This window comes from Hyla sarda, chromosome 1 (genome assembly GCF_029499605.1).
Source record: "Hyla sarda isolate aHylSar1 chromosome 1, aHylSar1.hap1, whole genome shotgun sequence".
In the NCBI taxonomy this organism is placed as follows: domain Eukaryota; kingdom Metazoa; phylum Chordata; class Amphibia; order Anura; family Hylidae; genus Hyla; species Hyla sarda.
Genome location: NC_079189.1, coordinates 181651191 through 181679026, shown reverse-complemented (window position 1 = coordinate 181679026; position 27836 = coordinate 181651191). Strand labels below are relative to the sequence as shown.

The 27836-nt window shown below is 40.8% G+C and overlaps 1 protein-coding gene across 31 annotated transcripts in view; it reads right to left on the bottom strand.

The window, feature by feature from the left end:
- The window catches only part of ANK2 (ankyrin 2), a 634142-nt gene that overhangs the window by 77725 nt on the left and 528581 nt on the right, over nucleotides 1-27836 (bottom strand). For 16 of the 31 annotated variants that reach the window (XM_056565107.1, XM_056565143.1, XM_056565099.1 and 13 more), the window contains 10 exons: nucleotides 26670-26768; nucleotides 25923-26077; nucleotides 25441-25652; nucleotides 24945-25149; nucleotides 23057-23153; nucleotides 18041-18269; nucleotides 6267-6392; nucleotides 5542-5664; nucleotides 4499-4531; nucleotides 2795-2816 (listed from right to left, as the gene is read on the bottom strand). In XM_056565107.1, the coding sequence (XP_056421082.1) occupies nucleotides 2795-2816; nucleotides 4499-4531; nucleotides 5542-5664; nucleotides 6267-6392; nucleotides 18041-18269; nucleotides 23057-23153; nucleotides 24945-25149; nucleotides 25441-25652; nucleotides 25923-26077; nucleotides 26670-26768 (1301 nt within the window). The remainder of the gene's footprint in view (nucleotides 1-2794; nucleotides 2817-4498; nucleotides 4532-5541; nucleotides 5665-6266; nucleotides 6393-18040; nucleotides 18270-23056; nucleotides 23154-24944; nucleotides 25150-25440; nucleotides 25653-25922; nucleotides 26078-26669; nucleotides 26769-27836) is intronic. The other 15 variants (XM_056565155.1, XM_056565164.1, XM_056565172.1 and 12 more) reach the window with 1 other exon arrangement.

The following is a 27836-nucleotide window of genomic DNA, read 5'->3' as shown; positions in this document are numbered from 1 at the left end:
TTGTCGATTGCCTCAAAGAGAAAGCCAGTGGTACTAAGCTGCCAGAAAAACAGGTTAAAGGAACTGGTACAGAATATTATATTTAATATATCATCACATATAAAGAAGTATATTTTTCCAGTCTTTGCCAATCTACTCCACTGTAACTCTTGCTGCCAGAGAGGTCTGTAATACTATGTATTAATACATTTACCGCAACTTGAAATTTTTTATGTACCTTTAATTTAGATATTGCAATCTAAGTGTCTGTAATCTATTGACCCATTAACTGTTATAAGGCTACATAGTCCCCACATAAAAAAAAATGCCAGGAGTCTTTGAAATGTTTTTAGTTTGTCATAACCTCAACGAGAAAAAGTTAATGTTTTTGATTGGCTGCTCCCGCAATCTAAGGGCAGAGGCAGATAATCAATTATTATGGGACTATATGCATCTTGTGAAGATGTTAGATTTTTTTTAAACTGATCTTACTTTCCCTATTTTCTTACTTTCCTTATTGAGAACAGTGCTTTGTACCGTTAATTAATTTTTTCTAGTTAATTCAAAGAAAAAAAAAACAATAAAGTATAGTCATTGTTGTCTAATTCTATACCTGTCCCTGTCCATTATGAATGTCAGGCATATGCAGAGCACTGATCCCTTAGGTCTACACAATGTGTTAAATCCTCTCTTGCAGCAGAAGAGCTGGGGAAAAATAATTATCTGAACCAGCTACAAACCGGCATTTCATCTAGGAAGAAATCTTGTGAAAAATGTTGCTTAATTAAATTTTATGCTTTTAAATAAAAGGGAGGTATGATCCTATCATTGGATTATCCTCAGACTTTAGGAGACATAAGGTGAGGTCAGAATAACAAAATCAAAGGAAAAAAGGAGTTTTTATGGAACAACGTAAAATGATTTTTGAAATACAAGATGTTATGCACAGCAAACAAAAGGTAAAAACATCCATACAAAACACACACACACGGTATATGTAAGTCAAGTTATTTCCATGCAAAGCAAAAGTGCTATGGGAGCAGATTATGCTAAAGGTAGCCTAAAAGTAACATGAAGAATCTGTAACATACTGTGGTGAAGTACAGGAATAATATAGTTTTATACTCATATTTTACAGGCACATGGCCAGTAGTGCACCAGTTACATGCTCTTATAAAGATTTGTTTAGTAATACCCTAAAATAGCCAAAGCAAAAAGGCATAACATTTTAGTAATCATAAACTGTAGTGATTGGCAGTTACAATAATTCCCAAGCTACAGTGCTGCTTAGTTGTTATGACAAGCGCATATTTCAGCTATGGCCTAGAAGACAGTAAGGCAGATATAAAATTTTGGAATTAAGGCGAGCAAAACTGCAGTATGGTTTAAAGGGGTTGGCCTACTAAGAACATTTATCACCGATCCACAGGTTAGAAGATAAATGTATGATCCTTGGGCGTCTGACCACTTCAAGAACAGCGGTCTCCAGGTGCCCCTTTTAAAAGAAGTAGTAGGTTGCTTGTATGGCCACTGTTCCATTTGCACAGTGCAATCTACATCAATCCCATAGCAGTAAATGGATCTCTGTCATTCACAAGGGGCACTTTGGGACCTCCATTCTTGAGATCGGCAGTTGGACCACAGAGATTAAACATTTATTAACTATTCTGTGGACAAGTGATATATGATTTTAACAGGCTAACCCTTCAAAAGATAAATTGGAATATCCCTTTTTTAAAAGATTAATACATGGGTATAGATTTCTTTCTGTCTTAACACTTACTATGTATGCATTTACTAAACGTAGGTAGCAGCATAAAATGCTTATAAAGTAGATACAATGCAGGCTGTATTAATTTCGTTTTGGGAATGCCAGTCTACAATACCTTATGTGATCTCTTAAAGGGTTTGTCTTATGAAAACAACCCATTTTTTAACAGAAACTGGTGCAGCAACAGCAATGGAAAGCTGCTTCTGACCAAAAAATTACCCCAAAGATGAATGGCAATTTATATAATACATGTTAATCTGGGTCTGCCAGAGAAGGAGCTGCTCTTATAATAAGGCTCTCTCTTCTAGGTTATCGACAGGTCAAGGGTGGCGATCCATTTACCGTACTATGACATCCATATGTCCATAGGTCATATAAACCAAATCTGTCTTTATACGACTACCCTTTTAGAAACAATCTCTTAAGAATACTCATGACCAATCAGAACATACTTTTAGATTTAGTAGAAGACTTGATCACAGTTCCATAACTGAAAGTGCATTCTTAAAGACACCCGTACCCATAAAGACATTATATACTTGTTTAGTGAAGGGGAAATAAGAGACACTTCACCACAGTAATGTTGACAGTCATCTAATGCAGTAAGACAGTATCTGTTTGGGCCAAGCATCACATTACTTACACTGCAAACAATAGCTGGAGAAAAGTTTGCAGAAAACCTAATGTGAATGCTGCTTGGATTCTGAAAAACTGATACAGTCATTAACTATAAATGAGATGACAATGTCATGTCAACAAATGCACGGCAAAAAACAGAAAATGGAATGGGCTTTGCAGCAGGAGTAAAGGGGAAGGTCACAGGAAAAGTCAGTAGCAGGGAAAGGGTTAGTTAAATAGTATAATTTTTAGGTTGTAGCTTAGATTCCTATAAAATGTTATATGAACAATGCTAGTATATTACGTGTATTATCTTTATCAAAGCAATGTTAGTATCAGTTTAGTGGAAATTGACTGCATGACTTGCATGCTTAGCTCCACTGAATCATTCAAAGCTAAATTTATACATAATATTAAACCACTTACTTTTCTCAGATGTTAGATTTCCCTGGGAAAAAAAAGTTATACAATTAATATGAAAATTAATAGTAATATTTTGTGTAAAACACAAGTGTAGAAAATAAGTAGAGACAGGTTAATTTATATACTTTGCTTTTGGGCTCTAGTTACACAATTTTACAGAAAGGTGACACATGCAACTCTATACAATACAGTATATGTTCGGTGTAAATGGAAGGAAATTTTCCCAGCACATGTGCTAAAAGTTCACTACAAAACCAACATTTTCCAAGGTGGGAAAGGGGTATACAACAACTAAATACACCAAACCCAGTCACCGAGTCACCTAGGTGAAGGGGTAAACTAGAAAACTCCCCCTCTATTCCAGTGTGATATTAAAACTTCACTTTTATTAAGGTAAATTAGAAAAGGTCCTATGTAATATGCATTAAAAGATTGCAGCACAGTCCCAGAATGATAACAGACTCTCCTATACGGAATTGAGAATTTCAGATCACCAGCGTCGGCAGTATGCTATACACTGCGGGAACTAGGCTGCTTATTTAAAATTACAGACACACATTGTCCTACATGTTTCGTAGTAACAACCACATCCTCAGGGGTTGAGACAAATTGCCATGTGCAGGTGAAAGTGCTTTCTTTTATAACGTCCTCTGGACACTCCCAGAAACAAGCATCCAATTCTTACCTGCCAACAAAAGATGCACACTTCCTATACCAATTGGATACTGCCTTATTAGAGGTCAATGAAGATAGAGATTATGACTTAGTAAGATCGCAACACTTACCCGCACATCCTGTTCGTCATGTAACATGGTCGCGTGATCAGTTTATACTCTCACGCTAGCGCGCAGACTTAGTTAGAAATATGCAGTCCCGAAAGGGAGATGCGAGTACTGGAGCATAATCCTACACATGCGTGCAGACTCAGACAAGAAACACATCAGCGCTAATTATCAGGATGTAGACATACCGCTGCGCATGTCCGCGGACTTAGAACTAAAATCAAAACGAACAGGTGCAATGCGCATGTGCCCAGACAAAGACTGGGAATGTGTTAGTAGCCAGCCACAATTGTATAGGGGACTTACAGCTATGGATTAATACATGTTATAAACTAACTATACACATACACAGGCTACAGAAGGTTCTTCTATGCATGTATATATATATATCTACTTATGCACAAATAGCCCACACTCAAGACAAAATCATGAGTGTAATACACATAATAATGGTTCATAGAAGACCAATATATGGAGAGTTAATCCAGATAATTCACCACAAGATCACCGCAGTGATCCACTAATTCCCTATTTTCCCATATATTAAAAACATATAACTTTATTAGTTTGTAATAATCCACACCAATTGAAAGATTAAAAATAGAGTGTCTCTCTTCCCATATGTATCAATATCCAATGAGTACCACTGTACCACAATCAATTGTAATTCTGTATGCACCTGCAGTGTGACATACAGATGGGGAAGGCCACCACAAGAATTAAAATCAGTTTACAGCCCCCCTCGACATGTTTCGCCGTTGGACATGGCTTTGTCAAGAGGTTGTAGGGCTTGTAATACACATAATATGCATAATATATGTGACTCGGTGACTGGGGTTTGGTGTATTTAAAAGTTCACTACAGGTACAGTGTAAAATGATGTTACAATGACATTTTTATAGATAAGCTGGGTTGCCAAAATTACCTCATCTTCAAGTTCTTGATCTGATTCAGATTCCTGAAATTCAGTGTGCCGGATATAAGAAAAGGAAAATTAAAAAGAATGAAAAGTGATTACATGTTTTTTTATTTGACAAATGGTTCAAAAATAAGTAACATTAAACCACAGGTTTAAATAATACATGAATTTATACTATCCCAATTTGCATCCTAAATAAATATATAGACAACCAATAGGGGCAATTAATAGGCAACCACTAAAGTTAACCCCTTTAAAGTTAATGGCCCTTTACTTAGAATGACATTTTAAGCTAACAGTGAATGTCATCTAATGTACATTTTTAATTAGTCCCTCTGGGTTTGAATTAGATACTGTCTAAAGCTTCTTATACAGATTCTATATTTTTGTGACAAAAACAGGTCTACACTATTTTTCTTGTGAAAAAGACAGACATACCTATGTAACTCATTAAACGCCATTATATGTCAACAAGGTTTCCTGTGCTGTATTGGTGATTATAGTTTAGCCTATCTAAAAGGGCACATCTACATTAAATCTTAACCCCATCATTGATTAAAAAGGTCCACCTAAACCGGAAAAGATTTATACAGGCAACTAAATTTGTCAGATCTTACTGTCATAAGTGCATGTTGTATACTCTCTTATTTGCATTTACCTTGGAACATGTAAAGCAAAAAAAAAAAAAAAATCCAATACAATATATTAAAAAAAAAAAAAAAAAAGAACTTTCATTGAACTCTGCAGAACCTGAAAAACATTAAATACTTTGAGTGTGCTTTATTTTTCTAGGTCTGAGTAATAAAATTGGGTGATGTACAAATACTATTATAACAGGTTTTGAACATAAATGCATTTGAAAATGTTGACTCATCATAGAGACTGAGCATTAAATGGTATTTTGCAGTTTGTTTTGGTAAAAAATAGGGGATGCGGCTTTCTAGCTGTACTATATGAAATATGAGAAACATTTAGCAGTTTCCCATCATTGCACACAAAAAAATTGTAGTCTAACAAAGCAGTACTGTATCTGTGGAAACATATGTTACCTTATTATGAAGTGGTAAAGTGATATTTAGATTGCAAATGGCTTGTTGCACAAGGCCTCTAGAGGATTTCGGCTCCTTCATAAAAGAAAGACGTCCACACGGTTCTTGGGTTGTATCTCGTACCTGGTAATGAAACGTAAGTCATATTCTTTTAGTGGTGGTATAGATAAGATACCCAAGTTATTAATGGTCGTAGTTACTGAACGACTGACTGATCAACAGTAAATTAAAAGATTTTCTATAACATGCAGTAAGATGCCTTGTAAAATGTAATTTATCTGCATATATCTATATATATATATATATATATATATATATAGAAAACAATGGTGCAGCACTCCAAAATTGCAAAAAAGTGTAAAAATGTATTCCTTCATGTCAAAATTCAAAGCGATGTTTCAGCTCCCCACTGAAGCTTTTTTCAAGCATGTTGGTATGCTTGAAAAAAGCTCCAGTGGGGAGCTGAAACGTCGCTTTGAATTTTGACATGAAGGAATACATTTTTACACTTTTTTGCAATTTTGGAGTGCTGCACCATTGTTTTCTATTACATGGACTTTGATCGAGTCGGGGCGCTGGCACCGGGCATCTAATGGTGAAGTAGTGCTGCATTGTTTTTGAATATATATATATATATATATATATATATATATATATATATACCCAAAGGTTAAAAAGAAATAAAATAGTCCCAACTTTATCACTTGCATTTGTTTTTATGTTACCTTAACAAATAATGGAAGTCTATTTTCTTTGAAGGCGTAGAAACTAAATATGTGATGTTGACCACTCTTTATTAAGGGTACTAGGTTACCAAAGCAGTCCACATAGATTGGTTTTCCTTCCAGCACCTGAAAAATATCAGATAAACATGTTACATAATAATATCTCTCTCTCTCTCTCTCTCTCTCTCTCTCTCTCTCTCTCTCTCTCTCTCTCTCTCTGACTATGAAAATTGTAGATTCACACTGAAGGCATCAAAACTATGAATTAACACATGTGGAATTATATACATAACAAAACAAGTGTGAAACAACTGAAAATATGTCATAAGGTTCTTCAAAGTAGCCACCTTTTGCTTTGATTACTGCTTTGCACACTCTTGGCATTCTCTTGTTGAGCTTCAAGGGGTAGTCACCTGAAATGGTTTTCACTTCACAGGTGTGCTGGTGTGGAGGAGGTGTGATGGTGTGGGGGTGCTTTGCTGGTGACACTGTTCGGGATTTATTCAAAATTGAAGGCATACGGCTACCACAGCATCTACCAGCGGCATGCTATTCCATCCGGTTTGCGTTTAGTTGGACCATCATTTATTTTTCAACAGGACAATGACCCCAAACACACCTGCAGGCTGTGTAAGGGCTATTTGACCAAGAAGGAGAGTGATGGGGTGCTGCGCCAGATGACCTGGCTTCCACAGTCAACGGACCTGAACCCAATCAAGATGGTTTGGGGTGAAGGCAAAAGCTTCAAGACTGTTGGAAGACCATTTCAGGTGACTACCTCTTGAAGCTCATGAAGAGAATGAGTGTGCAAAGCAGTAATCAAAGCAAAAGGTGGCTACTTTGAAGAACCTAGAATATGACATATTTTCAGTTGTTTCACACTTTTTTGTTATGTATATAATTCCACATGTGTTACTTCATAGTTTTGATGCCTTCAGTGTGAATCTACAATTTTCATAGTCATGAAAATAAAGAAAACTCTGAATGAGAAGGTGTTTCCAAACTTTTGGTCTGTACTGTATATATATATATATATATATATATATATATTTATATATAAAACTCAACGTGTGTGTGTGTATGTATGTATGTATGTGTGTATGTTAAAGCATCACGTCCAAACGGCTAAAGATATTAACATGAAACTTGGCACACATGTTACTTATATGTCAACAACAAACATAAGATAGGTGATTTAACCATTACTCACCCCCATTTGCCAGGGGCGGGGTTTATGTTTAAAGTCCCATACAAGTCAATGGGAAATATATATTACTGCATAACTTCCAAATGGCTGGAGATATTTCGATAATACTTGGACTTGGTCACATGTTACTTATATATCCACTTAAAATATAGGATAGTTAATTTAACCCTTAACTACCCCCATTTGTGAGGGTCGGGGTTTTTGTTTAAAGTCCCATGCAAATCAATGAGAAATGTATAACTTCCCACATAACTTCCGTACTGCTGGAGATATTTCAATACCTGGTACACATATTACGGGTCGGGATAGGAGGTCGACATAGGAGGTCGACATAGGAGGTCGGGATAGGAGGTCGGGATAGGAGGACGGGATAGGAGGTCGGGATAGGAGGTCGGGATAGGAGGACGGGATAGGAGGACGGGATAGGAGGACGGGATAGAAGGTCGGGATAGGAGGTCGGGATAGGAGGACCAGGACAGGAGGATCGGGATAGGAGGTCGGGATAGGAGATCGAGATAGGAGGAATGAATAGGAGGACTGGATAGGAGGTCGGGATAGGAGGAAAGGATAGGAGGACTGGATAGGAGGTGGGGATAGGAGGTCGAGATAGGAGGTCGGGATAGGAGACCGGGATAGGAGGTCGAGATAGGAGGTCGGGATAGGAGGTAGAGATAGGAGGACTGGATAGGAGGACTGGATAGGAGGTCGGGATAGGAGGAAAGGATAGGAGGACTGGATAGGAGATGGGGATAGGAGGTCGAGATAGGAGGTCGGGATAGGAGACCGGGATAGGAGGTCGAGATAGGAGGTCGGGATAGGAGGTAGAGATAGGAGGACAGGATAGGAGGACGGGATAGGAGAACGGGATATGAGGTTGGGATAGGAGGACGGGATAGGAGGTCAAGATAGGACGACTGGATACGAGGTCGTGATAGGAGGACGGGATAGGAGGTCGTGATAGGAGGACGGGATAGGAGGACGGGATAGGAGGTCGGGATAGGAGGACGTGATAGGAGGATGGGATAGGAGGACGGGATAGATGGACTGGATAGGAGGACGGGATAGGAGGACGGGAAAGGAGGATGGGTAAGGAAGTCGAGATATGAGGACGGGAAAGGAGGACGGGAAAGGAGGACGAGATAGGAGGATGGTATAGGAGGACAGGATTGGAGGACGGCAAAGATGGACGGGATAGGAGGACGGGATAGGAGGACGGGAAAGGAGGATGGGAAAGGAGGACGGGAAAGGAGGTCGAGATAGGAGGACGGGAAAGGAGGTCGGGAAAGGAGGATGGGAAAGGAGGACGGGAAAGGAGGTCGAGATAGGAGGACGGGAAAGGAGGTCGAGATAGGAGGACGGGAAAGGAGGACGGGAAAGGAGGTCGAGATATGAGGACAGGAAAGGAGGACAGGATAGGAGGACAGGATAGGAGGACGGGATAGGAGGATGGGATAGGAGGACGGGATAGGAGGTCGGGATAGGAGGTCGGGATAGGAGGACGGGATAGGAGGACGGGATAGGAGGACGGGATAGGAGGTCGAGATATGAGGACAGGATAGGAGGTCCTGATTGGAGGACAGGATAGGAGGTCAAGATAGGAGGACGGGATAGGAGGCCGTGATAGGAGGACGGGATAGGAGGTCGGGATAGGAGGTCGGGATAGGAGGACGGGATAGGAGGACGGGATAGATGGACTGGATAGGAGGCCAGGATAGGAGTAGGGTTAGGAGGACGGGAAAGGAGGACGGGAAAGGAGGATGGGAAAGGAGGTAGAGATAAGAGGACTGTAAAGGAGGATGGGAAAGGAGGATGGGAAAGGAGGACAGGATAGGAGGACGGGAAAGGAGGACAGGAAAGGAGGTCGAGACAGGAGGACGGGGAAAGGAGGTCGAGATAGGAGGACGGGAAAGGAGGACAGAATAGATGGACGGGATAGGAGGACGGGAAAGGAGGTCGAGACAGGAGAACGGGAAAGGAGGTCGAGATAGGAGGATGGGAAAGGAGGACGGGAAAGGAGGTCGAGATATGAGGACGGGAAAGGAGGACGGGATAGGAGGATGGGATAGGAGGACGGGATAGGAGGACGGGATAGGAGGTCGGGATATGATGACGGGATATGACAACAATATATGAGGACGGGATATGAAGTCAAAAGCTTCCTCCTTTGTTTATTTTCCTCCCCAACAAGGATTAGGAAGGAAAAACCGGGCAACGCCAGGTACTCAGCTAGTATATATATATAAAACTCAGTGTGCGTGTGTATGTATGTGTGTGTGAGTGTGTGTGTATGTTCCAGCATCACGTCCAAACGGCTAAGGATATTAACATGAAACTTGGCACATATGTTACTTATATGTCAACAACAAACATAGGGTAGGTAATTTAACCCTTACTCACCCCCATTTGCCAGGGTTGAGGTTTTTGTTTAAAGTCCCATACAAGTCTATGGGAAATATATGTTACTGCACAACTTCCAAACGGCTGGAGATATTTTGATAATACTTGGTCACATGTTACTTATATGTCCACTTAAAATATAGGATAGTTAATTTAACCCTTAACTACCCCCATTTGTGAGGGTCGAGGTTTTTGTTTAAAGTCCCATGCAAATCAATGGGAAATGTATGTTCCCACTTAACTTCCGTATGGCTGGAGATATTTAAATAATACCTGGTACACATATTACTTATATGTCAAAAAAAAAGTTGTGATAGTTAAATTAACCCTTACCTACACCATTATATATAAAAGATGGGTTTTTGTATCAAGTCCCATGCAAGTATATGGGACTTCCAGTACCTTACTCCACAAGCTCCGCTCTGCATCTCCAGGTGAATGTGTCAGTCCGGCTTGCAAGCCACACTCCATCTCACTAATACAAGTCCACTGTTTAAGCCCCACCCCTTTTATTATCTACCCTTTTTGTGCATCTGTCTGGCTTGCAAATCACGCCTAGTCCCACTAAGCCACGTCCCCTTCTATTTTCAGCTTACAATATCTTCTTCACAAATCAGTCCCACCTGAGGAAAAGATATGAGGATGGGACATAAGGACGGGATATGAGGATGGGATATAAGGATGGTATATGAGCTTGGGATATGAAGACGGGATGTGAGGATGGGATATGAGGTCAGGATATGAGGATGTGATATGAGGTCGGGATATGAGGTCTGGATATGAGGACGGGATATGAGATCGGGATATGAGGTCGGGATATGAGGATGGGATAGGAGGTCGGGATAGGAGGATGGGATAGGAGGTCAGGATATGAGATCAAGATAGGAGGACTGGATAGGAGGTCGGGATATGAGGACGAGATAGGAGGTCAGGATATGAGGAAGGGATAAGAGGATGGGATATGAGGTCAAAATATGAGGATGGGATAGGAGGTCAGGATATGAGGTTGAGATATGATGGCAGGATATGAGGACGGGATATGAGGATGGGATATGAGGTTGAGATATGAGGATGGGATATGGGGTTGGGATATGACAACAATATATAAGGACGAAGAATGGGTAGATAAAGATAGGGAATTATGTAGAGCGCTCCTGCTGTCAAAAGACGGACTCAATACAACACGGTTGCACAGGACAATTTATTGAAATGTTTTTAAAGGACAACGCGTTTCGGCGCTCACATGCGCCTTCATCAGGTCCACATCAGAGGATACTAAAATGATGATAAATAAATAAAAACATGCATGTCACATATTGTTAAAATTCAAATTAAAATAATTTAGTATACAAACTTAAAAAAGACATTTTTTCTGCCAAGTTTAGAATATGAAGAGAATAGTCCATATCTCGAGGTGGCAGTAAAGTACATATTGATGATGTAATAGCTGGCCCCTCAAAGAAAGTGCCCAGATATAGAGATCAAAATCAAGCCCAGATATAGATGTAAAGCTCAGGCATTTGTACATCCGGTTACATAGTCCCCATGTCATAGTCCCCATTTGTACATCAGGTTACAATTTCTACATTTCGGTCAGATGTCTGGACACGCTTTGTTTGAGGTAGCCAACATTACAATTGTGTTGATGGCCATTCAGTCGCCAACATTACAATTGTGTGAATGGCCATCGACACAATTGTAATGTTGGCTACCTCAAACAAAGCGTGTCCAGACATCTGACCGAAAAACATGACAAAGATTTTTCATGTATCAGAATCACACCCATCGAACAGATCGCACAGGATGCCGGCAATAGACTAAATGCCCTGAATCAAAGAGAAGCCTATTGGATATACAAACTCAAATGCTTGGCCCCAGAGGGTCTGAATGAGTGTATTGAACTTTAATATCTGCCCAGTTTGCTCCCCACAACATCGACCTATCCTCAGAACCCAGAAACCCTTCCCTGCCCCTCCCCCCCCCCCATCCACACACACTTTTTCCTGGCCCACCTTCCCCTCTCCCCCCCCTCTGTCCCCCCCCTTCCACGTTTACCATCTCTTTCCCCCTCCTCCAACTCTAACCCACTTCCCCTTCTCAGCTCCCCACCCCCTCCCCTTTTTTTTCACCCCCCTTTCTTCCTCCTTCCCCTCTCCCTCTCTTTCCACATTCCCCCATCCTTTCCTGCTGGCCACCCTCTGCCCCCTCATCCCTCGCTTTACCTATCTGACCCCACCCTCCTACCCCAGTTACTCCTCCCTTTCCCCCCACTCCCTTTTTCCCAGTCATTTCCTCCCCCCCTTCCTTTTCTTAATTTCCCTCATCCTTTTCCCCCCTTTCCCCTCTCCATCCCTTCTCTTCCCCGCAGTTCTCCCTCATTCATCCCCCTCTGTCTCTCCCCCCCTCTCCATCCACTCCTCCAGCATTATCCCACCCCCTCCCACCATCTATCTTTTTTCCTTGGTTACCTTCCCCTCCAACCCCCTCCCACACCCTTATCTCCTTATACACCCCCCAGACCCACAATCCATTTTAGCCCCCTCCCCTCCCTCTTTTTCACTCTGATTCACAACAGTGTGTTGTTTTTTTTTTTTTAAATCTCATTTATTTCTGTTCCTCATGCTCCTTGCACCGAGATACACTCTCTCGATGCACTGACCTGCCTCCTCCGCTTGGGGCTCCATAGCGCTGCGACACACCTCTCCCGCCTTTTATGATGGCACAGTCTGTTCACCGCTACACGCGGCACTGAAAGTTTCGCAATGCTCATGTCCGGGATCTGTCCCGGAGTGTGCGTACTTATTTCTCTCTACCTAATGCCCTAACCCTGATGTCACACCAGAGAAGAAAAAGAAATACGCAATATAATACACACCCACAGTTGCTATAATCCAAAAAATGTTATCTTTATTTATTGGGTTTCTAGGGGGGCACCTGCCGTACTACTCCTCCATCTATTATCCTCCACTGCTAGTCCCCTGTGCTATTTATGAAGGACACCCAGGTTGTATACATATTATCAGTGTTGTGGGGATAGGACTGTATTGACTTAACATTCTTGTTACATGATAGGCTAACAACCTGTTTATTTGTGGAGGCAGGTGCCCTGGGTGGGGTTCCCCACTTTTTTTAAGGGGGTCCCCCCCTTGTATGTACAGTGGCCACTTGGGCCTTTTTTTAATTGATTTTAATTGTATTGTCTGCGTTTTGTAATACTTATGTGCAATAAAGATAACATTTTTTGGATTATAGCAACTGTGGGTGTGCATTATATTGCGTATTTCTTTTTCTTCTCTGGTGTAGCAATTGTTGTCTGGTACGCTTAATAGCACCCCTTCCTATATGATGCTGATCCCGCCTGTCTCTTTTATACTAACCCTGATGTCCTCATGTTACTACTGCTTGGGAAACTGCCTTGCATTTCTGATGATTTCCATGTTTATCCTATTTTTTCCTCCTGTGTTTATCCACTCTTTTCCTCCCATACCTGCGGACTTATTTTACTGGTTATCTGTCTATGTGAAAGGATGGCACATAATTGAGACTTGCACAGTTTTCTCTTGCCCTAATCTGTATGGGGACTATGTAACCTGATGTACAAATGGAGACTATGACATGGGGACTATGTAACCTGATGTACAAATGGAGACTATGACATGGGGACTGCCTGATCTTTCCCTCTATAACTGGACTTGATTTTTATCTCTATATTTGGGCACTTTCTTTATTCACTTTCTATTACATCATCAATATGTACTTTACTGCCACCTCGAGATATGGACTATTCTCTTCATATTTTAAACTTGGCAGAAAAAATTTATTTTTTAAGTTTGTATACTAAATTATTTTAATTAGAATTTTAACAATATGTGACATGCATGTTTTTGTTTATTTATTTTATGATCATTTTAGTATCCTCTTGTGGACCTGATGAAGGTGCATGTGAGCGCCGAAATGCGCTGTCCTTTAAAAACATTTCAATAAATTGTCCTGTGCAACTGTGGAGATTTGAGTCCGTCTTTTGACAGCAGGAGCACTCTACATAATTCCCCATCTTTATCTACCCATTCTTCGTCTATCATTCCGTACCCTAAGGGACACGGATAGGGGAGATAGAGCTGCACACTGCATCCACTAATCTCTACCCACACTTCCAAACAGTGTTGGGCTTACACTGTTGCATCCCCTCAGCAGGTCGGTACAGCACATTAGGTGAGGTGGTGGGTCCTCCCCCCCTCCCCCCCCCCTTTTTCCCACAACAGCATACGAGAGTGCGCCCCGTTGTTTTTTCTTTCTTCTGTCTTCTACCAATATATAAGGACGGGATATGAAGTCAAAAGCTTCCTCCTTTGATGATTTTCCTCCCAACAAGGATTAGGAAGGAAAAACCGGGCAACGCCGGGTACTCAGCTAGTCTATATATATATATATATATATATATATATATATATATATATAAAACTCAATGTGTGTATGTTCCAGCATCACTTCCACACGGCTAAAGATATTGACATGAAACTTGGCACATATCTTACTTATATGTCAACAACAAACATAGGATAGATAATTTAACCCTTACCCACCCCCATTTGCAAGAGATGGGGTTTTTATTTAAAGTTCCATACAAGTCTATGGGAAATATATGTTACTGCATAACTTCCAAACAGCTGGAGATACTTTGATAATACTTGGTCACATGTCACTTATATGTCAAATAAAGATATATAATAGTTAAATTAACCCCTAACCTGCCCCCATATGAGAAGGATGGGGTTTTTGTTTCAAGCCCCATGCAAGTATATAGGACTTCTGGTACCTTACTCCACAAGCTCCGCCCTGCTTCTCCTGATGAATGTGTCAGTCCAGCTGGCAAGCCACACCCTCCCTGAATGCCATGTCCCATCTCACATAGACACGCCCACCTTTTAAGCCACACCCTTTTTATTTTCAGTTTACAACGCAGCCCCACCTGAGGACTGGATATGAGGATTAGAAATGAGGATTAGCTATGGGGTCGGGATATGAGGTTGGGATATGAGGTCGGGATATGAGGATGGGATATGAGGACGGGATATGAGGACAGGATATGAGGACAGGATATGAGGTCGGGATATGAGGACGGGAAATGGGGTCGGGATATAGGGACGGGATATAGGGACAGGATATGGGGACGGGATATGGGGACAGGATATGGGGTCAGGATATGAGGAGGGGATATGGGGTAAGGATTTAGGGATGGGATATGAGGACAAAAGCTTCCTCCTTTGTTGCTTTTCCTCCCTCACAAGTATAAGGTAGGAAAAACTGAGCAGCGCCAGGTACTCAGCTTGTACATATTAAGTAAAACATTGTATTGTGAGAATTGTGGCTATTGTAGTTCTATTTGTCAACAACATTCCTTAGTTGGCAAAAAGTAAAAACTAGAATTACAAACTACTTGCCAAACAAGGGTATATTATTTCTAGAACAGACAATGTCTTAACCCATTTATGTCCTGTGCCTGCCACAGAACTTTATAGCGAGCTCAAGAGCAGAATTTGCTTCAAAGTTGGGGAGTAATAGCTGCTAACAGCAGATAGGACTTATCGCTAATGGCAGACATTGGTCATCACACAGTGTCCAGTGTCTTTGATTGTGGGATCTAGAAGTGTAAAATACATCTGCCATTAGCTCAAGGGGGCTCAAATGGCAGTCAGAGGTCTCCAGCTTATCTCCATGCCACTCTTCTCATCCTCTTCTTGCACAGGCTGCCTTAGCCAGGTTGTACAAGAAGAGCCCCGGTAACATGGATCAATTCTGTTCTATAGCACAGTATTAAACAGCGTTTTCAATCAAAAGATTGTCCCCTATTGGGGCAAAAAAAAGTGAATAAAATAATAAATGATGTGTTAATAAATGTGAATAAGCCCCACCCCTATGCCCCCCCCCCCCTCTTTCCATTTTCCAAATAAAGTAATGTAAACAAAACATAAACGTATTTGGAAATCATTCAATGTGGAAAACACACAGTTGGCACTGCTACCTCTGTGCTCTCTCCTGTCTGATAGTACTAATCTATGCTCTCTCCTGCTTGATAGCACTCCTCCATGCTCTCTCCTGTCTGATAGAACTCCTCTGTGCTCTCTCCTGTCTGATAGGACTCCTCTGTGCTCTCTCCTGTCTGATAGTACTCATCTGTGCTCTCTCCTGTCTGATAGCACTCCTCTATGCTCTCTCCTGTCTGATAGTACTCCTCTGTGCTCTTTTCTGTCTGATAGAACTCCTCTCTGCTCTCTCCTGTCTGATAGGATTCCTCTGTGCTCTCTCCTGTCTGACAGTACTCCTCTGTGCTCTCTCCTGTCTGATAGTACTCTTCTGTGCTCTCTTCTGTCTGATAGAACTCCTCTGTGTTCTCTCCTGTCTGATAGGATTCCTCTGTGCTCTCTCCTGTCTGACAGTACTCCTCTGTGCTCTCTCCTGTCTGATAGCACTCCTCTATGCTCTCTCCTGTTTGATAGTACTTCTCTCTGCTCTCTCCTCTCTGATAGGATTCTTCTGTGCTTTCCTGTCTGATAGCACTCCTCTGTACTCTCTCCTGTCTGATAGGACTCCTCTGTGCTCTCTCCTGTCTGATAGTACTCATCTGTGCTCTCTCCTGTCTGATAGCACTCCTCTATGCTCTCTCCTGTCTGATAGTACTTCTCTCTGCTCTCTCCTGTCTGATAGGATTCCTCTGTGCTCTCTCCTGTCTGACAGTACTCCTCTGTGCTCTCTCCTGTCTGATAGTACTCTTCTGTGCTCTCTTCTGTCTGACAGAACTCCTCTGTGTTCTCTCCTGTCTGATAGGACTCCTCTGTGCTCTCTTCTGTCTGATAGTACTCCTCTGTGCTCTCTCCTGTCTGATAGCACTCCTCTATGCTCTCTCCTGTTTGATAGTACTTCTCTCTGCTCTCTCCTCTCTGATAGGATTCTTCTGTGCTTTCCTGTCTAATAGCACTCCTCTGTACTCTCTCCTGTCTGATAGGACTCCTCTGTGCTCTCTCCTGTCTGATAGTACTCATCTGTGCTCTCTCCTGTCTGATAGCACTCCTCTATGCTCTCTCCTGTCTGATAGTACTTCTCTCTGCTCTCTCCTGTCTGATAGGATTCCTCTGTGCTCTCTCCTGTCTGACAGTACTCCTCTGTGTTCTATCCTGTCTGATAGTACTCAACTATGCTCTCTCCTGTCTGATAGCACTCCTCTGTGCTCTCTCCTGTCTCATATGACTCCTCTGTGCTCTCTCCTGTCTTATAGGATTCCTCTGTGCTCTCTCCTGTCTGACAGTACTCTTCTGTGCTCTTTCCTGTATAATAGCACTCCTCTCTGCTCTCTTCTGTCTCATAGTACTCCCCTGTGCTTTCCTGTCTGATAGGACTCCTCTGTGTTCTCTCCTGTCTGATAGCACTCCTGTGTGCTCTCTACTGTCTGTTAGTACTCCTCTGTGCTCTCTTCTGACTGATAGGACTCCTCTGTGCTCTCTCCTGTCTGATAGCACTCCTCTGTGCTTTCACCTGACTGATAGGACTCCTCTGTGCTCTCTCCTGTCCTATCAGACAGAGGAGTGCTAGTCCACTCTCATTTACTGAACTTTGTCCATGCCTGTGCTTCAGCTTGGACAAAGACATGATTTTATAAGACATGATTTCTATAAAAAGGAAATAAAATAAAATATTAGAAAGGTTAATGTTTTGCCAAGATGTACAACATATAAAAAGTTTTTGTATCTAACAGTGCCCATTTAAGCAAAACATTTTTTAAATAAATAAAAAAAAAAGCTAAATTGTGTTTTTTTTCTGATTGTGACCCACAAATTATTATTTTATGTCTTCACCATAGATTTTGTGATAAAACAAATGATGTAATTGCAAAGTATAATTGGTCCCACATAAAACAAGCTCTCATATGTCAAGATCGGAATAAAATTAAAAGCGTTATGGAAAAAATGAAAACTCAAAAATTACATATAACAGTGTTCTTAGTGTGTACAGTACAGTTTGCTGAGCATATTTGATGCACAGGATTTGAAGCTGCAAATTTTTTACTGCAAAGTTCATAGTAAACTACATGACTGAACACAGCTTCAAATCTTATATGCGCCGGATACTGTACGTGTGAATAGATCCTTAAGGGGGTTAAAGAAGAAATATTTACCTCTACATCTCTACTTCTAGCAACTTCTGCAAAGTTTTCTTGCTGCTCCAGTGTCTTGTCTACTTTGTCATCAGTCATACAGAAACATCTAAGACGTGCTTCAATAGGGTCATGGGATTTGGCAAAAACAACAAATTTGGCCATATAAGGTACACAGATAATTTCTCTATATACTTGGCTGGCAAAAGTAACAGACTCTTGAATTTGTCGACAGTCTATTAACCAAAACCTGCAAAATAAAAAGATTTCAGTAATTTGGATCATGCCCAAAAATAAAATGAACTTAAATACAGAGCTGTAATATCTGTCGTAGATATAGAAAAGTCCAAAATACAAAAGAATCAAAGTGGCTCTCACCAGGTCTCTTTCTTCATCTTAAAGTGTACCTGTCCTTAACAAAAACATTTTATATAATGCAGTCAATAACATTATATGTATATTTGTAATACACATTGGTAAAAAAAATGTGTATTTTTGTCCCTACAGCTATTGACTGTGTCTCTGTGAGGAGTCCAAATACAGTAACAGCAGGGCTCTGTACACTGAGGGTGGAACACTGAGGGTGGAACAGCAGGGCTCTGTACACTGAGGACAAGCAGGGCTCTGTGCACTGAGGACAAGCAAGGCTCTGTACACTGAGGACAAGCAGGGCTCTGTACACTGAGAACAAGCAGGGCTCTGTGCAGTGAGGACAAGCAAGGCTCTATACACTGAGAACAAGCAGGGCTCTGTGCACTGAGGACAAGCAGGGCTCTGTAAACTGAGGACAAGCAGGGCTCTGTACACTGAGGACAAGCAGGGCTCTGCATACTGAGGACAAGCAGGGCTCTGTACACTGAGGACAAGCAGGGCTCTGTACACTGAGGACAAGCAGGGCTCTGTACACTGAGGACAAGCAGGGCTCTGTACACTGAGGACAAGCAGGGCTCTGTACACTGAGGACAAGCAGGGCTCTGTACACTGAGGACAAGCAGGGCTTTGTACACTGAGGACAAGCAGGGCTCTGTGCACTGAGGACAAGCAAGGCTCTGTACACTGAGGACAAGCAGGGCTCTGTACACTGAGAACAAGCAGGGCTCTGTGCAGTGAGGACAAGCAAGGCTCTATACACTGAGGACAAGCAGGGCTCTGATCACTGAGGACAAGCAGGGCTCTGTACACTGAGGACAATCAGGGCTCTGTACGCTGAGGACAAGCAGGGCTCTGTATACTGAGGACAAGCAGGGCTCTGTACACTGAGGACAAGCAGGGCTCTGTACACTGAGGACAAGCAGGGCTCTGTACACTGAGGACAAGCAGGGCTCTGTGCACTGAGGACAAGCAGAGCTCTGTGCAGTGAGGACAAGCAGGGTTCTGTGCAGTGAGGACAAGCAGGGCCCTGTGCACTGAGGACAAGCATGGGTCTGTGCACTGAGGACAAGCAGGGCTCTGTACACTGAGGACAAGCAGGGCTCTGTACACTGAGGACAAGCAGGGCTCTGTACACTGAGGACAAGCAGGGCTATGTATACTGAGGACAAGCAGGGCTCTGTGCACTGAGGACAAGCAAAGCTATGTGCACTGAGGACAAGCAGGGCTCTGTGCACTGAGTACAAGCAGGGCTCTGTGCACTGAGTACAAGCAGGGCTCTGTGCACTGAGGACAAGCAGGGCTCTGTGCACTGAGGACATGCAGGGATCTGTGCAGTGAGGACAAGCAGGGCTCTGTGCACTGAGGACACTTATGGCTCACACAGCAGGAAGATTGACAAGCCAGGAGCCTGCACAGAGCACTGCTTTTCCTGCCCTCACTTCCTGTATTTGGATTCCTCATAGAGGCACTCAGACAATAGATGCAGGGACAGAATTGTTTCACCTGAAAATATACAATTTTTTAAATCATTGTATATAACAAATATACAGTGCCTATTTTGGTACATTACAGCCTTAAGTTCAATGTTTTGTTAATCTGAATTTTATGTGATGGATGATCAGAACACAACGGTCTAAGCTGGTGAAGTGAAATGAGAAAATATATAAATAAAACTATTATTTAGAAATAGAAAACAAAAAATTGGCATGTGCGTATGTATTCATCCCCTATGTTAGGAAGCCCATAAATAGCTCTGGTGCAACCAATTACCTTCAGAAGTCACATAATTAGTGAAATGGTGTCCACCTGAGTGCAATCTAATTGTGACATGATCTGCCATTACATGTAAACTCCTTTTTTGAAAGGCCCCAGAGGCTGCAACACCTAAGCAAGAGGCATCAGTAACCAAACACTGCCATGAAGATCCAAGGAACTCTCCAAACAAGTAAGGGACAATGTTGTTGAGAAGTACAAGTCAGGGTTAGGTTATAAAAAATATCCAAATCTTTGATGATCCCCGGAGCTCCATCAAATCTATCATAACCAAATGAAAAGAACATGGCACAACACCAAACCTGCCAAGAGCCGGCCACCCACCAAAACTCATGGACCGAGCACGGAGCATTATTCAGGGACAGGCAGCACAGAGACCTAAGGTAACTCTGAAGAAGCTGCAGAGTTCCACAGCAAAGACTGAAGTATCTGTACATAGAATGACAGTAAGCCGTACACGTCATATAGTTGGGCATTATGGCAAAGTGGCCAGAAGAAAGCCATTACTTTCAGCTAAAAACAAAAAGGCATGTTGTGAGTTTGCAAAAAGGCATGTGGGAGACTCCCAAAATGTATGGAGGAAGGTTCTCTGGTCTCATGAGACTAAAATTGAACTTTTCAGCCATCAAAGAAAACGCTATGTCTTGCGTAAACCCAACACATCGCATCACCCAAAGAACACCATCCACAGTGAAACTTGGTGGTGGCAGCATTATGCTGTGGGGATGTTTTTCAGCAGCCAGGACTGGGAAACTGGTCAGAGTTGAGGGAAAGATGGATGGTGCTAAATACAGGGATATTCTTGAGCAAAACATGTACCACTCTGTGGATGATTTGAGGCTAGGCAGAGGTTCACCTTCCAGCAGGGCAATGACCCCAAACACACTGCTAAAGCAACACTTGAGTGGTTTAAGGGGAATTAATGTTAAATGTGTTTCGAATGGTCTAGTCAAAGCCCAGATCTCAATCCAATCAAAAATCTGTGGTTAGACTTAAAGATTGCTGTTCACAAGCGCAAAACATCCAACTTGAAGGAGCTGGAGGAGGAATGGGCAAAAATCCCAGTGGTAAGATGTGGCAAGCTCATAGAGACTTATCCAAAACGACTTGGAGTTGTGATTGCCGCAAAAGGTGGCTCTACAAAGTATTGACTTTAGGGGGGGGGGGGTGAATATTATGCACATTGACCTTTTTCTGTTATTTTGTCCTATTTGTTGTTTGCTTCACAAATAAATAAATAAATAAAATTAAAAAAACATCTTCAAAGGTGTGGGTATGTTCTGTAAATTAAATGATCTAAATCCTCAAACAATCTATGTGAGGCACCAAAATACGGAAAAAGTCAGGAGGGGGGTGGTGAATACTTTTGCAATGGAACTCTATATAAAATAGTATTACCTACATTATATCAAAAGTTTTTGTTAATGACAGGAACACAAACTTTATTTGATATAAGATGCAGGTATACATTCAGCATCTTGCCACTCCCGGAGTGGGTGCCATTGTGTTCAGCTTGACTAAAAACACTGGTGCCCAAGCCAGTAGTGGCAAGACACTGAATATACACCTGCACCTTATATCAATTAAAGTTAAGATGAAGAATAAGACCTGGTGAGTGACACTTTGATTCTTTTGTATTTCGGACATTTTGGAAAGTTTTATTCAAAAAGTAGAGCAAAACCTGTCTCTTAAAAGAACATACTTTTCTTCTAGAGAGTAAAGAGCTACTGGGGGTTGGAGTTGCTGTCATTACCAGCCAGTTGTCTCTTAATTAATGTATTAGATAAAGAAAAGTAACAAACTAATAGGAAGGAAACACATAAGGGGTACCAATCAAGTTTGTATTTCAGAAAAGAGTCCGTATATCGTATAGTAAATTTAGTAAAGACTTTAGGCTTGACCACTGGAAGGTATACTCAAAAAAAGAGTAAAAAAGCTTTATAGTAGAGATATAAGAACAGATGTGTAGTCTAAGGCTGTCCTATGGGATCATTTCTACAAACCATCATTCCAGCAACATGGCAGATCACTGGGTTGATGTTGTTGAATTTTTGAACACAGAGGGGAAGATTTATCATTGAGTTGTTTTGTATGTCATTTTTCAAGTAATTTTTGGTGCAGGTTTCTTGGTGCACATGTGCATAAATTATCATATAGTTTCACAATGTGTGATAAATAACTTGTAAGTCCACCCAGACTAGCAAAATTACTCAACAACACCATTTCTCACATTGTAAGAAAAGCTTTTACAACACTATTAAGGGATGTTTGCAGGGTTTTTGTTCTTCAACCATTTCGTTGTAATTTTGATTATTTTCAATAATTTAGCAAAATCAACATTGCTTTAAAAAAAAAAAATGCAAAGTCAAAAGTGCTTCAAAAACAAAACATACACAGTTTTATTTAGTGGCCCAAGGCCAGGAAAATTCAGCAATTCAGCATGGCCAATCACACTTTCTGCAGATTTAATTCTTCAGCAATCGCATACAATTTACAAATGATCATAAGCTGAAATGGCCAAAACCAGCCATTTCGAGTGACCATTACATTATATGGCTATCCTTAGCTAAAGAAGGGTATAGATGAGGGCATTCTATGGGAAAGGAAAGGTTGGCTGCCAAGGAAGTGTGTAGGGGAAATGTAAATTCAAGCACAGTTCCTCAAATCCTTCTAAAGTGAAGTTGTTTTAAAGTTTAAACATAAGGGTTTGAAAGGCATGTAAATCTCTGAGATTTTTGTCCTTTAGCTGACTGACAAAAGACAAAAATATTTTGGGACGGTGATAAAGAGCAACTCCAAAATATCCAAACTCTTTTGGGTTCTAGTGAAAACCATAACAAGTCCCTGAATCTTTAACATATTACAGATATCCTAACTTCTAAGGAGTTTTACCTGGCAGATACATTAGTAGTAAAGGAGACACATTCATTAACGAATGTAAGTGGTGTTGTCCCAGTGATGTCTTCCCATTGTGCAGGGGTTGTACCACCTAAAGGAAAGCACACAATTAATATGAATAATTTAATATACATTGTATTCATGATGAAACTAAAACAATATAATTTTATGCAATAAAGGATTGGAATTGCTTAAAAGGAGTAGTCCTGTATATATAAAAAAAACTTAGATACAGCATTCGATCTCCGTCTCTCCCATTGAGATACAAGGAGGGGCACGTCGGCCACAGCTTTGTACCTTGGTTGACACACTGCATTCATGCAGAGAGCCAGGGCACTGACTCCTTAAATATTAGTTATTTTAAATATTTAACATTTGTTAAATTTGTGGGGAGGTTTTGTTCAGCAGTTTCAGTTGGCATAAGTGGTTCTGGCCATCTACCATAAAAAAATGTTTTAAAGGACAATGTTATTATTTACTAACAAAATAGTAGAGGTCGTGTATTGTCAGTTGTACATCTATACAGTGTAAGGCTGGGTCACAAACTATAAAATTATGAAGATATTCCTGTAAAATAGATTTAAAAAAAACAACCTTTTATATGTAATAATGTGCTCTATGAATGTCTATGGAAAAGTGGCCAGTGCACACAGAGTTTTTATTCCTATTTTACATTTGTATTTTTTTTATGATGTGGGAGCCTAATATAGTATCAACTCGTTTACACAAAATCAGGTACATGTACCTAGTGATTAGCGGTGACTTCCTGCAACATCAGGTACATGTACCTGATGGAAATAAACTGTCACAGCGCCGCCGCCGCGCTGTGACAGTTTATTGAGATCGGCTGTGCTGCACAGCCGAGACTCCCTGAAGCCAGCCAGGGACCAATCGTAGCAGTCCCCAGCCTGAGATCACTGCTATTGGTCTGTCAGTACAGACGGACCAATAGCAGGGATCAGGCGGGGGTCTCCTCCTTCCTCCTCCGCTTTACACAGTGAAGCGATCGGTGGTGAGGGTGGCCCGTCGGGGGAGGCCACCCGCAGCACTCAGGATCGGAGCTGTGCTCCGATCCTGAGTTAACCCTGTAGATGCTGTGGTCACTGTGACTGCAGCGTCTATTAGGGTAACAGAGGGAGGGAGTCACCGATGGGCACTCTGCAAAGTGAAAGTAGAGCGCCCATGGTTGCATGGTCCTTACTGATTAGTCCCTAGTGATCAGATGAGTACTCCATTGAATTATGTGTATAATAGTTAAAAAAGTTAAAAAAAGTAAAATGTGAAAAAAAGTGAAAAAAAAAAAAAAAAAGTGACAAAAACTTCAAAATGTCCCGCAAAAAATAGAGTCCTAACACAATTGCGTCAGTGAAAAAATAAAAAAAGTTATGGCTTACAGAATACGGCGACTTACCAACATGATTTTTTTTACAAAAATAGTTTTCATGCTATAAATGGACTAAAATATAAAAGTATAGTATAGAAATTTGGTATCGCCATAATCGTATCAACCTGCAGAGTAAAGTTAACGTCATTTATACCGCATGACGAACTACCTAAATTTTTTTTTATAAAAAACAACCGCAGAATAGATTTTTTTATGTATACCACCTCATAAAAAAAGGCACATTTTCCTTTTTGTTTGCCGAATTTTGGATTATTTAAAAAAAAAACGCAAATTATATCAATCAAAATTTACCCCAAATGTAAAATACAATATGTCATGAAAAAAGTATCTCAGCATCACTTTCATAAGTAGAAGCATTCCAAAGTTATTACCAAATAAGTGGACGCATGTCAGATTTTGAAATATGTGCCTTGGTCATTAAGGTCAAAACAGGCTGTTGAATAAAGGGGTTTTAGGACTGCATTTCAGAATACTAACCAGTTATACTGCATAGTAACCGTAGCGTAGGTGTATCACCACCATATCCATTCAGCATTGCTTCACTAGAGGCCTTTGGAACCGGAATAGTCATTGTTATAGGCTTGTGAAATTTCCTTCTTCTTGGTTCCAGTGTTACAATAGGACTGAATGTTGCTTTGTTTCCTAGTATCTTCTTTACAAGTTCTAGATGCATAGGCTGGGCCTGTAATTTTAATACAAGGAAAAACACTGGTCTGACGCTATTTCTGCAGGTCATACGATTCTATATATACAATTGTCATTGATTCTGAGTGAACATACCCTACAAAATGTTGGTACAAGATGACCAACAAATCTTTCTAAGTGCTGTTACTATGCACTGAGCATAAAAGAATGCAATCTAGAGAAACTTACATTGTGATGAATACACCTAATCTGGTGTGAAGCATGTATGTGTATGGCCAAATAGCTTTTTATACTGTAACTTCTCATGGAAAACCCTTAAAGTTCATACCTGAAGACCAACACGGATTCTCTTAGTAAGTGCACCTTCTGGGAAGACAGCTTGTACTTGAGGGACCACAGTGCTGCTAAGGATTCCTCCCTCAGGTCCGATCAAGTTGTTGTCCTGTTTCACACGAGAAACCACAGCAAAATACTGTGGGAAGTCTCGAGTGATAATACGGCAAATGCGTTTTCTTTCCAGTTCTTCAGGTGGGTCAAGAACTAAAAAAAAAAAATAATTAGAAAAGACAAGAGGTAAAATCAGGCGATATCCATAAGATCAAATGCAAAGGTCAGTTTATCTAATCCTGCAGAGTACTCAACTTTTTTTTTACTATTTGACTAGCCAACACAATAGTAATAAAAAAAAATAAAAAAAATTTCCAGAATAACATTTGTAAGGTCAATAGTCTGTGAATTATTTTGAATTTCCATGATATTAATGGATAACAAGCATTGTAGCAGATATATAAAATTAAATAGGAATAATACCTTCATCCATCCCATTAAGTATCTCATTCAGTTCATCCTCTGTGAAATCACAAAAGTGTTCTTTCCAGTTGTCACCTGTCTCACTACGCAGTATGACAAGCTCTCGCTCTTTTCCACGCAGTGCCGCAAAATGAGGGATCTCCACAATCACTGGCCTGAGTAGTAATACAGCATATTGAGATTAGAGAAAAAAAGTGATTTATTGCTGGGACAAAGAAACCTGGGATTTTTATTACCAGCAAGCACACACACAACACAGGGTGGAGGCAACAAATTCATTGCATTGGGAACTGGAAATATAAAGGTCATGTGAGGTTGACATGTGCCATCATTACTTACGATAGTCAACCAGGTTAGAATTTGGATTTATTTTATCAAATCTGGTAGTTCAAAAATTTTGGAGCACACTACTTTTGAAATCATTGCCAATGAACATGCTGTCTAAATTTATGGTCCAGGTTCCTCTGACTCCAAATCAGTCACTACAAAAAAAATTACATGCTCAACCAAAAGAATAAACACCACTAAACAGTAATACACAAAAGAGAGAAAGACACATACAGTACCACTAAAACAAGAAACACACAAAAATTAAATGCTTCATCAGACCACAACTGCTAATGAAATTTCCAAATGAAAGTACACTGACAAAACCAGGGGAGCAAGTCACTGACAAAAAGGAAATAATACTGAAGAACAACGGGGACGAGGCCGGCATCCATCAACTTGATCTTAAGTCTATCCTACCCAAGGAATTTGGTCCCAGGAGGTCCCAGTTGAAGGATTCGGCTGACCAAGCTTTCTCCCTCATTTAGAGGGGGAGGAGCAGTAGGAAGGTGAAGTTTACTGAGTACATCCAAAGCAGCAGTGGGAGAAAGAACATAGGTAAGAGGAATTTCAGCTTATCTTAGAGGTGAAAAGGGAATTAGGGAAAAAAGTATTCTGTATAGTGTCACATGCCAGATAGTGTAAGAGAACAATTGAGTTTCACTTAGGGGTAGGTATCAATTTAAATCTGCTTTTTTTGTTTTTTGTTCTTGAAATGTCATTAATAAGAATAGGGGTTCAAGTAAATAGGAAAAAGCTTTCATACCACAAATGGATTAGAATACAAATTCTTACAATATATGTTTTCTAAAATATTCAATTCAGTAACTTTTATCTTTATTTGTGCTCATGCGGATGGTAATATGAAAAGAAAAAAGTTATGCTCACCTTTCCTGTTCCCCTGCCTCATATGGAGCCCTGGTCACACTGTACAGAGATTTGCCAATGCCAACACCACTGTGGCCACTCATTGGTGCAGCAGGACCAGGGCTCTATCAGAACAGCAGTGGTGGAGGAGCGAGGAAGGACGGTATAGCTTTTTTTTTTTCCTTTTTACCACCTGCTTTATCCCAATTAAACATAAAAGTTACAATACTCTTTTTAACTTTAAGCTTGTTATAATCTGTATACTTTCAGAGGCATAATTTGAAGCTCCTAAGCCCCAATGCAAAATTTGTAACAAGCCCCCTACCTTTGTATGTGCCATTGATAATACTGGCATCTTCCTATGTGATAGAGGGAACAAAGGGCCCCCTAAGGTACCAGGGCCTGGAAAAAGGCTGCTACCTTTGCACCCCTATTGCTATGCCCTAGAAAAATGTAGTCGTAAAATAAAAAAACAGAGAAATTTCTGACTTTAATGGGTCATGAGCATATTCAATACAGTTTTGTATGAGCCTCCAGATAGTGGTTCTATACAAAAGCCTATTACAAGCATGCTCTCTACTAGGGCAAAGTACCTAGAAAATCCAAAGGGACGGAGCAACTTCTTTTTGCCCTCATATTTCTTACAAATATATAAAAAAAAAAAATCTATATGATTTACATTATTATAACTCACACATATGGCCATGTGTATGAGGCCTC